The sequence below is a fragment of the Oncorhynchus mykiss genome, chromosome 19 (genome assembly GCF_013265735.2).
Source record: "Oncorhynchus mykiss isolate Arlee chromosome 19, USDA_OmykA_1.1, whole genome shotgun sequence".
Classification (NCBI taxonomy): domain Eukaryota; kingdom Metazoa; phylum Chordata; class Actinopteri; order Salmoniformes; family Salmonidae; genus Oncorhynchus; species Oncorhynchus mykiss.
The window spans coordinates 29,663,330-29,680,887 of record NC_048583.1 but is presented as its reverse complement, the minus strand read 5'-3'; the positions used below and the strand labels follow the sequence as shown (position 1 = coordinate 29,680,887).

The 17,558-nt window shown below is 39.7% G+C and overlaps 2 protein-coding genes across 2 annotated transcripts in view; both read right to left on the bottom strand.

Annotated features, from left to right (window-relative positions):
- LOC110497639 (cation channel sperm-associated protein subunit beta) overlaps positions 1–6,330 on the bottom strand; it is a 40,943-nt gene extending 34,613 nt beyond the window's left edge. The window contains exons 1-2 of the mRNA XM_021573883.2: positions 5,561–6,330; positions 4,311–4,377 (exon numbers count right to left, since the gene is read on the bottom strand). Coding sequence (XP_021429558.2) covers positions 4,311–4,377; positions 5,561–5,587 — 94 coding nt within the window. The 5' untranslated portion in view covers positions 5,588–6,330. The remainder of the gene's footprint in view (positions 1–4,310; positions 4,378–5,560) is intronic.
- Positions 6,331–6,441: 111 nt separating this feature from the next.
- On the bottom strand, positions 6,442–15,318 carry LOC110497638 (eukaryotic translation initiation factor 2 subunit 1). The gene is made up of 8 exons (XM_021573882.2): positions 15,156–15,318; positions 14,424–14,672; positions 14,138–14,217; positions 12,995–13,146; positions 12,610–12,716; positions 11,617–11,714; positions 7,747–7,890; positions 6,442–7,508 (listed from the first exon to the last, which is right to left on the bottom strand). The coding sequence occupies exons 2-8, from the start codon at positions 14,662–14,664 to the stop codon at positions 7,383–7,385; spliced, it is 948 nt and encodes a 315-aa protein (XP_021429557.1). The 5' UTR covers positions 14,665–14,672; positions 15,156–15,318; the 3' UTR covers positions 6,442–7,382.
- Positions 15,319–17,558: the final 2,240 nt, after the last annotated feature.

The following is a 17,558-nucleotide window of genomic DNA, read 5'->3' as shown; positions in this document are numbered from 1 at the left end:
CACGCCACTACATATTTATTTGGACAGTGAAGCTAAAACGTTTCATTTGTCTCTACAGTCCAGCATTTTGGATTTAAGTTTTTAAATCATATGAGGCGCCAATACCTTTTATTTGAGGTCATTTTCATACATATCTTTTACTGTTTAGAAATGACTACATCAAGCCTGTTACTCTACAAACCTGTTGGATGCATTTGCAGTTTGTTTTGGTTGTCTTTCAGATTATGTTGTGACCAATAGAAATGAATGGTAAACAATGTATTGTGCCTTTTATTGTAAATAAGAAAATAATATGTTTCTGAATACTTCTACATTAATGTGGATGCTATCTTGATTATGGATAACCATGAATGAATCATGAATAATGATGAATGATTAAGTCCTGTGGGCAGATTCTGTGTGCAGAAAGATTATCCAAGACATGCTAACCTCTCACCATTACCAAAAATGGGGGAGGTTAGCATTTTTGTGTGAGGGGGGGTAAGATATTTATGCCTCTTTCTCACTCATCATTATTCATAATTCATTCATGATTATCCACAATAATCTGTCACCTAAAGTAGCAGGCGTAACAAGGCGCCTGAGCGTAGTCCCCACACCCGTTTTTCAGGGGAAACAGAAGTTAGGTTGAAAATACTAAACCTCTGAAAAAAGGAAACATCCTCCTTCTTTCTGCCGACCCTGCGGAGAGTGAATAACATTCCGTAATCATGACGAGGGTATGAAGTTGATTTTGAGTCCAACCCGCAAAAATACCTCCAAATGGTACCACCTCCCAAGGCCAAACACGGAAGAGATACATTCTAGAGCAGTGAGAGAATGCTCTATAGCCTACTTTGTCTTTTTTTCTCCACATGATTTTATTTGATATTTTATCAACAATACAAAACATCAACTACATCACTGCCCATACCCACTAACCCTCACCCCTATCTCCAGCGCACGTATCACTTTCTGCCACATGGCGTCAAACTGCACGATTTTGTTTCTCTCCGTCACCCACTCACTTTACATTTTTAGATAGTAAAGCATTTGACCTTTCCATTGCGTAAACAACGGAGGTTGATTTACAGTTTTTAAGGATATGTTTTTTAAAGAGTTTTTTAAAATTTAACCTTTATTTAACTGGGCAAGTCAGCTGCAAATGATTGATAAGAAATGTATTGTCCAACCCATCAGGTATCTTATGCCATGTTTTGAAATATACAGACAGACAAATTAAAAGTAAATTTACATGGTAATACTTCTTTCCAACTCCGCCCATAACTTTTGGACTTTATAAACATTCCCAGAAGGCATTAATTGTGTGCAAAGCTGTCAGAGTGAGCAAAGGACATTTGGCAACTTTGAAGAATCTCAAATATATTTTGATTTTACACTTTTTTGGTTACTACCTGATTCCATATGTGTTATTTCATAGTTTTGATGTCTTCACTATTATTCTACAATGTAGAAAATAGTAAAAATAATGAAAAACCCTGGAATGAGTAGGTGTGTCCAAACTTTTGACTAGTACTGTATGTTGTGCAGAAAAAAGTAAATTATGAATTATTTTGTCTTAGTTAAGAAAAAAATTGTTATTACTGAAAATAAATACAAAAACATTGGGAGCCATGCCATTCTGAAGAGGTTTATTTTACCTGTAAGATTTATGGGAAGATTATTCTATTTAATTAAATCTGCTTTCATATTGTTAAGTAATGGGATAAAGTTATCTTTACAGTGCATTCGGAAAGTATTCAGACCACTTCACATTTTGTTAAGTTACAGCCTTATTCTAAAATGGATAAAATAGTTTCCCCCCCCTTCATCAATCTACCACAATACCCCATAATGACAAAGCAAAAACAGGTATCGCAAATAAAAAGATTCAAATATAACATTTACATAAGTATTCAGACCATTTACTCAGTACTTTGTTGAAGCACCGTTGGCAGCAATTACAGCCTCGGGTCTTCTTGGGTTTGACGCTACAAGCTTGGCACACCTGTATTTGGAGAGTTTCTCCCATTCGTCTCTGCAGAGCCTGTCAAGCTCTGTCAGGCTGAATACTTATGTAACTGTGATACTTGAGTTTTTAAATATGCAATACCTGTTTTTGCTTTGTCATTATGGGATATTGTGTGTAGATTAACGAGGGAAAAAACCAACCAATTTAATCAATTTTAGAACAAGGCTGTAACGTTAACAAAATGTTGAAAAAGTCAAGTGTTCTGAATACTTTCCGAATGCACTGTACGTACATTATACATACTGTACATTTTAAGAAAGACTACCACATAAGTACTGTGGTTGGTTTGGATTACCTTATAAGGTAAATAAATGTAAGTATATTGGCTGGTGAGGGTTTACTTGGGGTGAGTGGGTCCTCCAAGAGACTGAAATGGGATGAGTGGAGGACCCAAGCACACCACAGAGAAGTGTCTGATGCCCTCCCAATCACCCCATCCCAATCCCCTGGACATAGTTTCTCTCTATTATCACCAATAACCACCATTAAATCGCAGTTGTAATGACAAACAAGGAATAATAATACTTTGACTTCCTTTCCTATCTGTCCAGATCTCTTATTAATTTTACAAGTAATAAAAAAAATTAAAAAAAAACCAAACATCCCAAACCCATCTCTCTGCACCACCCCATCCCTGCTCTCCCCCATTTAACCCTAACCAAGTCAAGCTTTTCCCCACCTCCCATCCTTACCCCCCCAAGCCAAGCTTGTTCCCCCTCCCATCCTTAACCCCCCAAGCCAAGCTTATCACCACCTACCCTCCTTCCCTTACCCAGCCAGGCCAAGTTTATCCCAACCTCCATCTTCTCCGCCCTCCTCTTTTCTAAAAAACACCCACACCCCTCTACACATCCTCTTACTCATCCATTCTCTTTCATTCACACACAACATATACTCCATGCCTCCGCACACCCATTCTCTCCCGCCCTCCTACACATATTCATCCTCCCTCCCTCTCCCCATCATATGCACAGACACATCCACCCATACACTCACACATCCATAGAACAATTGACAGTTATTGACTTACAATACCGGTCAAAAGTTTTAGAACACCTACTCAATCAAGGGTTTTTCTTAATTTTTTACATTGTACAATAATAGTGAAGACAACAAAACTATGAAATAACACATATGTAATCATGTAGTAACCAAAAAAAGTGTTAAACAAATCAATATATATTTTATATTTGAGATTCTTCAAATAGCCACACTTTGACTTGATTACAGCTTTGCACACTCTTGGCATTCTCTCAACCAGCTTCACCTGGAATGCTTTTCGAAAAGCCTTGGAGTTCCCACATATGCTGAGCACTTGTTGGCTGCTTTTCCTTCACACTGATGTGTGGAGACATTTCACTGGAGCTGATGTAGAAGGAAAGGCTGTGTACATTTGCAAATACTGTGCTATTTTTAGATGTACAGGGTAAAGTTGATAATTTCATAACGAGGACAGCAATCAATTTTGCGAGGCGCACTGCATGGCCCGAAGCAGAAGACTACTCTGTAAAAACGTACAATTGATCAAAACCATTCCATTTTGAGATGGGGGTGAAATCCAAAGTTGTGCCTTATATTGATTGGCTATGCCATAGCTTATTTGTAAATGATAAATATTGATTCATTACTAGCGCAAACACTTAAATTGCAAAAATTACAAGTTAATTAGTGGGTGATTTCAAAACCAAAGTGTGTGTGTGTTTGGGGGGGGCAGAAAAACAGAGGCTACATTGCCCCCCCTCCCCCTAATTTGATAGTAGTAGTGGGGTGGTAGATGCCTAGTCTCCCTTGTGGCTCTGCACAGGTGCCTACATAGTACATACACCACAGACATACATAATTTACACACAGAAGTCAGCTCAGACAGATCCAGCTCAGAGGCCCAGCTCATGGAAAATGAATGTGTTTTTGCAACAAATGTTGTGCATCGTATCGCATCAATTCGTTCTCTAATCAAACCAAATTGTTTCAAACAAACCTATCATTGCTGTATTGTATTGGAGGACATCCTTAGGGGACCAAATACATAAAGTGCTTTCATTTCTAAAGAGTAAAACATGAAAAAAAAAAAAAAAAAGTGACATAATTTACTGTCTCCTCATATGGAACATGTGATCTCGAATCCAAAATGCTGGAGTATACTACAGAGCAAAATTCAACATTTTAGCTTCACTGTCCAAATAAATAAATACACACCATGCCTGGTAAGACATGGACTTATTCCCTCATTATACTTATTTTGGAGTAGAATGTCCTTTTAAAACTAGCTACTTTCTTTGACACAATGTGATCAGCTTACCTGATATGGTGGTTCCAAACTGCACCCTGACTAACAAAATGGTTATGATGAATATAACCTGGGTCACCTATACAAAAGATTAGGAAATGTCATTTGTGTCATTCATTATTAGTTAGCTACAGAACGAAATGCGTTTTCACAAGCCAAAATCTAGGTTTAGGACACATTGGGAGTCTGTACCTACACAGAGGGCTTCCTTTCGCCAGGTAGCAGGCTTTTTTCCGATAACATTTTTGTAAAGCCAATAAATAAAATTGGCACCGTACAATTGTCCAGAAGAAAAAATCCCATTGCAAAATTTGCCTATTAGCCTATTCATTGACGGATTCAACAGTCTATGTACATACATTTGACTGATCATGCTTATATTGCATAATTTTGTGGAATTAACTTGGTGCATGTGTACACTATATTCCTTATGTATCTTTTTTTTAAATCACACACATACAGCATACAGATAGAGACATAGAGTGGAAAATATGTCAGACTGTGCAAGAGCTACTGCTGCGCTTTCAAGACAACTGGGAACTAAAAATATGAGGTAATTTCATGACGTCAGTGATCTTCAGCTCGTAAAGTCAGTGCTCTACAGGCCGGAGTTGGATGACCGTTCAAAAACATTTTTCCCCCAGGCAGGCTTCATCAGCGCGTCACACTTCACTTTGCTACGAGCTGGAGGCTCATTTTTCAAAACATGTATTTTGAAAACATACTTAACTGTTTAAATCCTGAACGTGTTAATATATATTACGAGGCATGTCTTACATTGCTTCAAGTTAGCCTATTAGATCTCCTCTATCCTCATTTCTCTCATTTCATCTGTCACATGAAACCAGTGCCCTCTCGACAATGGTGTTTTCCCGCCAATTGCATTATGGAACGAACATTCCTGCGTAGCCTACTTACTGCCTTGTGTGCATTACTGCGCTTATAATCTTAATAAATAATAGTTTATCAACTTTAAGCTACATGTTCTGATCTGTTGCATCACTCATTGCTTTTTAACGTTTTTGTTTTATGCAGCATAGGCCTACTGGTTGTATGAATTTGGGATCTATCTTCCCACAAATGTCCAGACTGGAATAGACAATCTTTCTCGACAAACTGACCAATAGAATAGGTAGCCTAAACTTTTATACTATAGTAGATTCACATAGGATAGTGATTTTGCTGTTCATTAACTTACCCCTCTTGTTGGCTGAGGAAAAGTAAATGTCGACAGTTATTTTAACTTGTTCAAAGAATTTTACCTTGATTGAAGGTCGATTAATCTCCATAGTCTGTCGCCCAACAGAGCTAGCAATTTTGCAGAGTCGTTGGTTCTGTAATTTATGTATAGTTTCAGTCAACTAGCAAAACATTTACAACTTTTTAAAATATATATTTTGCTACACTACAGATGATTGACTAGTAAGCCTTCAGGGTTGCTACCAACTGCTAACACTGAATTCTGGGATTTGTAGTGCAGACAAACTACAACCAGAGATATTAGCAAAAATAGAATAATGAGCCAGATGTTTCCCCGGCCGTTTCTACAGGAAGCTCTGGGACCGGCAGTGCCAATTTACTCATCAATGAAACATTTGATCTCAATACAATTTTCTAGAATACAAACTAGAATATGTTACGAACAGAGTAGATTAAGTTATGTAGACTTTACCTTTTACTAAAGTTGATAAAAAGTGCGTTGTTTAGATGCGCATTTCAGAGTAGGCGTTCCATAACGGAAAACCACAAATATATGCAAGAACGCGCCAATAGGATCTCACTATCTCGTGCTTGTCCTGCCGACTATGATTCATTTGCTTATTTTGTGAATGGGTGGAAGGTAGCCTAGCTGTTAGTGTTTGACTAGTAACCCAGCCGCAAAGGTTGATTTGCCCTTGAGCAAGGCACTTAACCTTCATTTGCTCCAGGTGTGCTGATACTGCTATGGCAGACCATATAAAGCAACACATTTCGCTGTACATATCCTGTGTATGTGACAATAAAACATCTTATTTAAAATCTTTGATAAAGGCTAGAGTACTCACATGGACCTTTCTGAAACAGTTTCTGCTATAACTGCATCCCACATTTAATTTAAGTGCATGCTTCACTTTCAATCACTTCTAACCTGACAACACAAAGGTACTTTTTTATTTGTTTAATGTAATGTTAAGAATGTAGTCCTGTCAAAATAGAAATACATCCAGAATGCTCCCTAAGTTATAAAGATCTGTGTGAGTTGGTTAGGTGAGCATTATACTCTCCCTTCCGACATTTCACGTGAACCATATTGAGCTGGAAAACGACAAGAAAGCTATTGTCCTTTCATGGAGTTGGGAAGACAGCCAAGGCCACTTTTTCACTTTCTCATTCCTAAAATATGTCCTTGCTATATATAAAACACTTGTCTTATTATATTCTCAGAATCTATCAAAACCCCTACTCACTCTAGCCTGGTCCTATACTGTATGTGTCACAAAGAGTTGGTTAAAGAACATTCAGCACGGGACCAGGCTACCACCCCACCAACCCAAGCCTTGTCCCATTTTGTATTATATGTGCTGTAGCCAACTCTTCCACACAGAGAGAAGTTGGCTACAGCACAAATAGGCTAATCCTACCCCAACCCACCCGTTCTGATGCAATTCAAACAGCTAGGGTTCAGTGATCATATTCAGTTGTTATTGTGTCCATTGGTATAATCACAGAGGCCTTTCCCAGCCCTGTGTTTGGCAGTATGACAGTCAGTGCCTGTAGCCATCTCTCTATCAGTCTCCCTGAGATGGTCCCTGCTACTGATCCAAAGGGTTCAGTTGGAGAGACGTTCTAGAATGCTTGATTTGACATGAAGTTCGTCATCTCATCAGACAGGGCCTGTATTCATGAAATATCTCAAAATAGGAGTTCTGATCTAGGATAAGTTTAGCCTTTTAGATCATTATGCATAAGATTACATATGGGGGTGGGGTGGTCTGAACCTAGACCAGCACTCCTACTCTGAGATGCTTTATGAATACATGCTCTGGACTGCATATGTATAATTGGTCTCGTCGTCGTATCCAATCCCTCAGTTCTTCATCTAGTTTAGTCCTCTGCCTTGGCCTCCATCTCTCCATCTTCGTCATCTCCGTCCACCTCAGCGTTCTCTCTCTCCAGTTGCTCCAGCTGGCGGGCCAGCTCTGTCTCATCTATGTCTGTCACAACCTTCGCCTGGAGGGGAGGAAAACATAAGACATTAACACATGGACATTGAAGGCGCAATGTCCTGAACATTGTTGCTGTTTATAATACTGTTTTAATGCGAGATTTTTAAATATTTTTTTATTTACATGAAACTTCTAACCACCCCACCTTGGACTTTCCATTGTCCCCCTCTTTCTATAGTGTATTAAAATACAGCAAACATATGATTTTATGTAACTTATGACAATAAGGTAATTGTACTGACCTCCATCTGGATGTTAAACACGCCTCGCTTCTCCTCAATCTTCTCTTTGATGGCAGCCATGGCCTGGTTGAGGACAGAGAGACCCTCTGTGCGCTCCAGTGTGGTGGTGGTCATGACGTAGCGCGGCGGCGCTATCAGGTTAATCTGTCAGGTACCCAAAGAGACACTATGTTGTGATACATTCAGCCTTTTCCCTGACACAGATCTTGGACTAAAAGTCACTTTCAGTGGATGCTTTTGTCTTTTTTAATATATATTTTTAATGTGTATACAGTACCAGTCAAGAGTTTGGACACACCTACTCATTTCAAGGGTTTTTCAATATTTTTTAAAACCATTGAATACAATGTAGAATAATAGTGAAGACATCAAAAGTATGAAATAACCAATGTGGAATCATCTAACCAAAAAATATATTTTATATTTGAGACTCTTCAAAGTAGCCATCCTTTGCCTTGATGACAGCTTTGCACACCATTGACATTCTCTCAACCAGATTCATGAGGTAGTCACCTGGAATGCATTTCAGTTAACAGGTGTGCCTTGTTAAAAGTTAATTTGTGGAATTTCTTTCCTTAATGTGTTGTGACAAAGTAGGGGTGGTACACAGAAGACAGCCATATTTGGTAAAATACCAAGTCCATATTATGGCATGAACAGCTCAAATAGGCAAAGAGAAACGACAGTCCATCATTACTTTAAGACATGAAGTTCAGTCAATATGGAACATTTCGAGAACTTTGAAAAAGTTTCTTTAAGTGCAGTCGCAAAAATCATCAAGCGCTATGATGAAACTAGCTCTCATGAGGACCGCCACAGGAAAGTAAGTTCCAGAGTTACCTCTGCTGCAGAGGATACGTTTATTAGAGTTACCAGCCTCAGAAATTGAAAGCCCAAATAAATGCTTCAGAGTTCAACAGACACATCTCAACATCAACTGTTCAGAGGAGACTGTGAAATAAGGCCTTCATGGTCGAAGTGCTGCAAAGAATCCACTACTAAAGGACATCAATAAGAACAAGAGACTTGTTTGAGCCAAGAAACACAAGCAATGGACATTAGACTGGTGGAAATCTGTGCTTTGGTCTAATGAGTCCAAATTCGAGATTTTTGGTTCCAACCGCAGTGTCTTTGTAAGACGCAGAGTAGGTGAACGGATGATCTCCACATGTGTGGATTCCACCGTGAAGCATGGAGGAGTACAGGTTCTGAATACTTATGTAAATGTGATATTTTAGTTTTTTTTTTAAATACACATTTGCTAAAATGTCTAAAAACCTGTTGTTGCTTTTTCATTTTTGGGTATTGTGTGTAGATAAATGGGGGAAAAAAACTATTTAATCAATTTTAAAGTAAAGTAACAACATTTTGAAAAAGTCCAGGGCTCTGAATACTGCAAAATGACCACTGCAAAATGATCAGTTTCTCTGGTTTTACTATTTATAGGTATGTGTTTGAGTAAAATTAACATTTTTGTTTTATTCCATAAATTACTGACAACATTCCTCCCAATTTCCAAATAAAAATAGTCATTTAGAGCATTTCTTTTCAGAAAATGACAACTGAAAACCTCTGGAATGTGATCAACAGGAAGAGCTGAGCTGCTTGAATCAGTCAGGAAGTTAAAGCTTGGTCGCAAATGGGTCTTCCAAATGGACAATGACCCCAAGCATACTTCCAAAGTTGTGGCAAAATAGCTTAAGGAAAGAAAGTCAAGGTGTTGGATGTGCCATCACAAAGCCCTGACCTCAATCCTATAGAAAATTTGTGGGCAGAACTGAAAAAGCATGTGCGAGCAAGGAGGTCTACAAAACCTGAAGCAGTTCCACCAGCTCTGTCAGGAGGAATGGGCCAAAATTGACCCAACTTATTGTGGGAAGATTGTGGAAGGCTTTCCAAAATGATTGACCCAACAATTTAAAGGCAATGCTACCAAATACTAATTGAGTGGTTATAAACTTCTGACCCACTGGGAATGGGATGAAATAAATAAAAAGCTGAAATAAATCACTACTATTATTCTGACATTTCACATTCTTAAAATAAAGTGGTCATCCTAACTGGCCTAAGAAAGGGATTTTTTTACTAGGATTAAATGTCAGGAATTGTGAAAAACTGAGTTCAAATGTATTTGGCTAAAGCGTATGTAAACTTCCGACTTCAATTGTATGTATACACACACACTACCGTTCAAAAGTTTGAGGTCACTTAGAAATGTCCTTGTTTTCCATGAAGACATACATGAAATTAGTTGAAAAATGAATAGGAAATATAGTCAAGACGTTGACAAGGTTATAAATAATGATTTTTAATTTAAATAATGTCCTTCAAACTTTGCTTTCGTCAAAGAATCCTCCATTTGCAGCAATTACGGCCTTGCAGACCTTTGGCATTCTAGTTGTCAATGTTGCGGTTATCTGAAGAGTTGTATTGGCTTGATGGGCACTTGTTACATACCATATGGTCAGGCTTCTCCCACAACAGCTCAATAGGGTTGAGATCCGGTGACTGTGCTGGTCACTCCATTATAGACAGAATACCAGCTGACTGCTTCTTCCCCAAATAGTTTTTGCATAGTTTGGAGCTGTGCTTTGGGTCATTGTCCTGTTGTAGGAGGAAATTGGCTCTAATTAAGCACCGTCCACAGGGTATGGCATGGCGTTGCAAAATGGAGTGATAGCCTCCCTTCTTCAAGATTATTTTTACCCTGAATAAATCTCCCACTTTACCACCCCCAGACCATCACATTGCCTCCACCATGCTTGACAGATGGCGTTAAGCACTCCTCCAGCATCTTTTCATTTTTTCTGCGTCTCATGAATGTTCTTCTTTGTGATCCGAACACCTCAAACTTAGATTAGTCTGTCCATAACACTTTTTTCCAATCTTCTGTTCAGTGTCTGCATAATTTTGCCCCTCTTAATATTTTATTTTTACTGGCCAGTCTGAGATATGGCTTTTTTGCAACTCTGCCTAGAAGGCCAGCATCCCGGAGTTGCCTCTTCACTGTTGACGTTGAAACTGGTGTTTTGCGGGTACTATTTAATGAAGCTGCCAGTTGAGGACTTGTGAGGCTTCTGTTTCTCAAACTAGACACTAATGTACTTGTCCTCTTGCTCAGTTGTGCACCGGGGCCTCCCACTCCTCTTTCCATTCTGGTTAGAGCCAGTTTGCGCTGTTCTGTGAAGGGAGTAGCACACAGCGTTGTACGAGATCTTCAGTTTCTTGGCAATTTCTCGCATGGAATAGTCTTCATTGCTCAGAACAAGAATAGACGGACGGGTTTCAGAAGAAAGTTCTTTGTTTCTGGACATTTTGAGCCTGTAATCAAACCCAGAAAATGCTGATGCCCCCAGATACTCAACTAGTCTAAAGAAGGCCAGTTTATTGCATCTTTAATCAGTTTTCAGCTGTGCTAACATAATTGCAAAAGGGTTTTCTAATGATCAATTAGCCTTTTAAAATGATAAGCTTGGATTAGGTAACACAATGTGTCATTGGAACACAGGAGTGATGGTTGCTGATAATGGGCCTCTGTACGCCTATGTAGATATTCCATAAAACATCTGCCATTTTCAGCTACAATAGTAATTTACAACATTAACAATGTCTACACTGTATTTCCGATCAATTTGATATTATTTAAATGGACAAAACCCGCTTTTCTTTAAAAAACAAGGACATTTCTAAGTGACCCCAAACTTTTGAATGGTAGTGTATATAAAACAATTTTTTAAGGAAAGAAATTCATGGGGAAAAAATGGGTTCCCTGCTGAAAAGGTCTGAATACCAATGGTCTAGGATTATACTATGTTTAATCTGGGTCCGTAAAAAAACGGACTATTGAGGGGTGTTTGTTGTTTTATTTACCTTGATTGGCATGGCGTCTGTGGAGCAGCCCAGCCCCGCCCTCAACGCTTCTTTGACAGCATCAATCCCCTCATACCCGTAACAGGCCACCTCAATGTCTGAGGGAGACATGGGAGTTGGCTTAAGTGGGTTCCCAAAAATATTATTCTAAAACACAGTGGCAGTTCTAGCTTGTATGGCTCCCTGGGCGAACCCCCCTTCAGACATTTGGAACAACACAAATAATCATAACATTTTAAACTATATAAATATAAAATATACAAAAGTAAGACTAATAAATATCAAAAAGTAATAACAAAGACAAATAGAAACAAAGTGTATATAAATACAAAGAAAACAATTATTGAAATATTACACTATTACTAACAAAAAACCCACAAATAAAACTAAATTGCACAAATCCTATATTACACAAACACACAAATAGAATAACACACTTATAAAGAAGATAACCTGCTTATTACACTATTGCACGTCAAACAAGAAACACACAAACTAAATTGCACAACTAATTGCATTAGTACTGTACAAAGTTAGAAGGGTGCTATTTGACAGATTCCCCCGCTCCCCCTACCTCAGGCTTCCAGTGGGGAGACCTGAGGTCAACCTACCCACACTCCCCTCCTCATCTCGTACTTCTGAGTTGGAGACCTTCCCAGGCAGTAGCCTGCCTAGCTCATAAACTAGAATCAGGGCACCCACTCCGACAAGGTTAATTGACCCACAGTCCCACACGGTGACATGATATCATTGATGTGATGTGCAAATGAGCGATAGATAACCCATCGCACAAATGTCACCATTCCAAATTATTATTATTATTATTTAAAAAATGGTGTGGGCGCCCCGTGCCTTGTCGGCATGGGCTGCCCATGTCGCCTCTCCCTAAATCCGCCACTGCTAACACATTAGTATAATGCTATATCAAGATTCATCAAGACACTGCTGTGTATATGATGTACATGTACCCAGGTAAGTGTTAGGTGTACATACCTGCCCTGATTTTGACAGCTTGTGGGGTCAGTCTTCTGTTGATGTTGTCAATGAGGACAGCCTTCTCCTCCTCTGTCAGGTCCAGACAATCTAAAACGGCTGGGTCCCTGTGGGCCAAAACACCAGTCATTAACACATTCAATCCTGGGAGGTCCAGGGCAATAGCTAAATAATATGTCTATTGATGCAAGAGAAACAGATTTGCATCTAGTCTCGCTTGGGCAAATTTGTATCTAACCAGGAGACTAATCTATGGAATATTTTTCTTCCATTTCTAGTTCCGTAAGTCTGTTTGAAACTAAGAATGGAAAATCATATTTTTGTGGATAAATGTCTAAACAAGAGAATCCCGTCCACCAACCCTGACCAGGTTGTCAGTACTTACGCCACAGCCTGTTTGAAGACATCATAGGCTCCGTATCCAGGCCGCTTGTACTTCTCATCAAACACCCAGGCGGTGCGTGTGAACAGGCTCTCCAGCTGCTCATCTTTGGTGTACTCCAGAACCTCAGCCACATGCCTCAATATGCTGTACACCTGTCATGACAGAAGACACACAAGTCTAGGTTCCCCTCCAGAAATTATATCTGAATATATCAGTTGACAACACATCTAAGAGTACCAAAACTTAACATAACCAGCCCTTCTGCATTGTCAGCCCAAGGCAAAATAGTATATTGTACTAGGGTTGTTCCACCAACTCGGCGACTTCTGAGAAGTGTTTATTGGTAAAAAAATATATATATAAAAAAACATTTATTTCACCAAATTTTAACATTGTCGTAAATAGCAATCAAGAGGTTAAATAAATAAAAATGACTACAGTAAATTTACATGTGTGATATGTGGTTGTGTCTCATCTAGGTATTTTAAGAAGAATGCACTAACTAAGTTGCTCTGGATAAGAGCATCTGCTAAATTACTCAAATGTAAACGTAAGTGCCAAATAAAGTAACAGGATTGACGATTTAATCTTAAATCATGCATAAATCCCCTTGTGACAGGGGAGCTTGTTGTGTGCAAAAGGGAGCGGCAATTGAATGAAAGCTTCACAAAAACGTTTTTTTTGTAACATATTTTCTAGCCTTTCTATCTACAGGTAATGAATGACATGTTATGCTCGACCCACTCAGTTTCCCACCACAAAACACCAGAAAATTGCCAAAAAGAGCAGAACTAGCTCACCTGCTTTTACACTATGATTTGTCTATTAGATGTTCAATGTATCTTAAAAAATATATATTTAAAAAGGAATAGTTTCACAATATTAAATATAGTTCAGTTCACGTAACAGGGTTGACCATAAATGAGGGACAGTAAATTATTCACTAATAAATAATCAAGTTCAGAAATGACCATCAAAGCAACCAAATAACTAGGGCTTTACAATGATGGTAAAATCTTGGAGAAAGGCTTTGCTTAAGTGGGTTAACATTTTCCTAGAAGTTAGAGGGTACATGGAAGGCACATGTAAAAACAAGGACTTTTGGCACTTTGTCTTTATAATGTGAGGATTTAGATAACATACCGTTTTGGATTTGGTGAATTTGTCTTCACACTTGATTGCCTCCTCGGGTGAAACTCTTCTCTTGGACAGATCAATGTAACCTAGAGAGAGAGAGCAGGGAAATGAACCGGTAAATTATAGTATATTCATATCACAATGAGAACAGGACAGCTTGCTTAGTCCCAGATCTATTTCTGTCTTGACAAATCCTATGGTTATCTGTGACAAGTTGGCAAGGAAACACAAACAAATATGGGACCAGGCTACAAGTCAACCCATCACAATTCCCGAGCATTTATCCTCTCACCTTTCTCCTTATCCACTCGGATGACGACCACACACTCGTTGCGTCCGATCCTGATGAGTTTGTTGATGGAGCGGATACGTCTGCGAGACAACTCGCTAAGGAGGATCATGCCTTCAATGTTGTTGTACTCCAGTAGACTTACGTAGGCTCCCATCTCTGCGATGGAGCGCACGTTGACCATCACCACATCGTCCACCTCTGGAAACCTGTGCTGGTAGAATCTACAGCTGAGCGACGGCATCCTGCACTCTGTGGTCAAGATGATTTCAAGTAAGTGAGTAAGCAGCAGAGGATAGTAGTCATTGCATTCTCATTCTGCCTATATGTTATCACACTCTGCCAAGCAGGCGTAATTCTTGCAAAATGTAGATCACTATATAGCAAATTATCATGGGCAAAGAACTAAGTAGGTGAACAGATGTATACGTTGTTGGAAGAAAACCTTTGTACTGTATAAGTAGCAGGCTAACGTTAGCTCGCAGTAGCAAACAGCTGCCAGTGACTGCCAGCTTATTCTGAATGATGGGTTTCTAGTTAACTAGCAAAGCAAATCTAACCAACCTTATCTAGCTACAACACATTCACATGTAGCTAGAAAACCAGCTCGATAGGATACTAGCCTGAGGGACAGGTTAGCTAATGTTAACTAGCTAACGTAACGCTTTTGAGTCTCATCCGTTCATCACCAATCATTCATTCTTTCAGAACTTCACAATCAAACGTTATACTCACCTTATATAGTATATCCACAACTTGAGATTTAACTATATGAATATGTCTGTATTATAAGTTATTACATTAAACTGTAGTAATTGAAATGTATCAGTTGAGGGGATAAAATTCGACTGTTTCATCGACATGCGTGAACGAGGCGACAACTTAAACTTACCCGGAAGCGGAACTGGAAACATGCACTCCAAAAAAATACCATCGGTATTTTAGCAAATAGATTTCCCATTGAAATTAGCAGTTTGTGGTTTCTCCACAAGGTGTCACCCCGTGAGGGTTTTGAAGCAAGTTTAACAAAAGCACAAAACATTAAAAACACCTTCCTAATATTGAGTTACAGGACTAAGATTGAATCCTACTACACCGGCTCTGACGCTCAACAGATGTGGCAGGGCTTGCCAACTATTAGACTACAAACGGAAACCCAACCATGAGTTGCCCAGTGACGCAAGCCTACCAGATGAGCTAAATGCCTTTTATACTCTCTTTGAGGCAAGCAACACTGAAGCATGCATGAGAGCACCAGCTGTTCAATAACGACTGTGTGATCACTCTCCATTGCCGATGTGAACAAGACCTTTAAACAGGTCAACATTCACAAAGCCACAGGGCCAGACGGAATATCAGGACGTGTGCGCTGACCAACTGGCAAGTGTCTTTCCCTCCTAGACAAAAGGAACACCTACGTGAGAATGCTGTTCATTGACTACAGCTCAGTGTTCAACACCATAGTGCCCACAAAGCTCATCACTAAGCTAAGGACCCTGGGACTACATCCCTCTGAAACTGGATCCTGGACTTCCTGACGGGCCGGTAAGGTGGTAAGGGTAGGCAACAACAGATCTGCCAAGTTGATCCTCAACATGGGGGCCCCTCAGGGGTGCGTGCTTTGTCCCCTCCTGTATACCCAAGACTGCGTGGCCAAGCACGACTCCAACACCATCATTAAGTTTGCTGACGACAACAATGGTAGGCCTGATCACCGACAACGATGAGACGGACTATAGGGAGCTCAGAGACCTGGCAGTGTGGTGCCAGGACAACAACCTCTCCCTCAACGTGAGCAAGACAAAGGAGCTGATTGTGGACTACAGGAAAAGGAGGGCCGAACATGCACCCATTCACATCGACGGGCCTGAATTGGAGCGGGTCGAGAGTTAAGTTCCTTGGTGTCCACATCACCAATAAACTATCATGGTCCAAACACACCAAGACAGTTGTGAAGAGGGCACTACAACACATTTTACCCCCCAGGAGACTGAAAAGATTTCGCATGGGTCCCCAGATTCTCAAAAAGTTCTACAGCTGCACCATCGAGAGCATCCTGACCGGTTGCATCACCGCCTGGTATAGCAACTGCTCACCATCCGATCGGCGCTACAGAGGGTAGTGCGTTCGGCCCAGTACATTACTGGGGCCAAGCTTCATGCAAACCAGAACCTATATACTAGGCGATGTCAGAGGAAGGACCCAAGAATTGTTAAAGGAACGCCAACTCTAGGTCCAAAAGGCTCCTTAACAGCTTCTACCCCCAATACATAAGATTGCTGAACAATTAATCAGATGGCCACCAGGACTACTTACATTGACACCGCCCCTTTGTTTTTATACTGCTGCCACTCACCATTTATTATCTATGCAGTCACTTTACCCCATGTACAAATTACCTTGACTAACCTGTACCCCCTGTATATATTATTTTAATATTTCATTTATTTAGTAAATATTTTAAACTATTGCTTGAAGTGCATTGTCAGTTAAGGCCTTGTAAGTAAGCATTTCACTGTAAGGTGTATTCGGCGCATGTGACAAATAACATTTTTTGAGTTGCACTTGCACCCCCGCTTTGCCCTCAATTTGCCAGGGCATAGACTCTACAAGGTGTCGAAAGTGTTCCTCAATTGTCTCAAGGCTTAAAAATCCTTCTTTAACCCATCTACTCCACTTCATCTACACTGATTAATGTGGATTTAAAAAGTGACATCAATAAGGGATCATAGCTTTCACTTGGATTCACCGGGTCAGTCTATGTCATGGAAAGCACATGGAATGGAATGTTTGTACACTTCTGTGTTGAGTTGACCACTTACATATTACATGGCATAGAAATTAGTGCATACCTCATACTCTTCCCCCTAAGGGAGTGGCTGTTGACTACGCTTGATGCTGCCGCCAAGTCTGAGGAGACTGGCCTTAGTTCAAGAAAAGTAATTTAAGTTTAATGGCTCCACCTTGCTTTGAGATTCAAATTAATGTGCCAAATGTTTTAATACCCCTGTCAGATCTTTTAAAGGAGGACATTATCATACAATGAAAAAGGTTTCAATCTCACTCAAGTTCCGTTATCTTATCTATATTTTAGTGTCAATCAACTCTGACCCCACAATCTCTGTAGTCTGACCTCTT

Excerpts from the sequence above, each read along its gene's own strand:
- LOC110497638 (XM_021573882.2), bottom strand. The coding sequence starts at position 14,664 with ATGCCGTCGCTCAGCTGTAGATTCTACCAGCACAGGTTTCCAGAGGTG. Across the intron at positions 14,218-14,423 it reads CCGAGTGGATAAGGAGAAAG|GTTACATTGATCTGTCCAAG; the intron begins GTGAGAGGATAA and ends CTCTCTCTCTAG. Across the intron at positions 7,509-7,746 it reads TGTTTAACATCCAGATGGAG|GCGAAGGTTGTGACAGACAT; the intron begins GTCAGTACAATT and ends CCTCCCCTCCAG.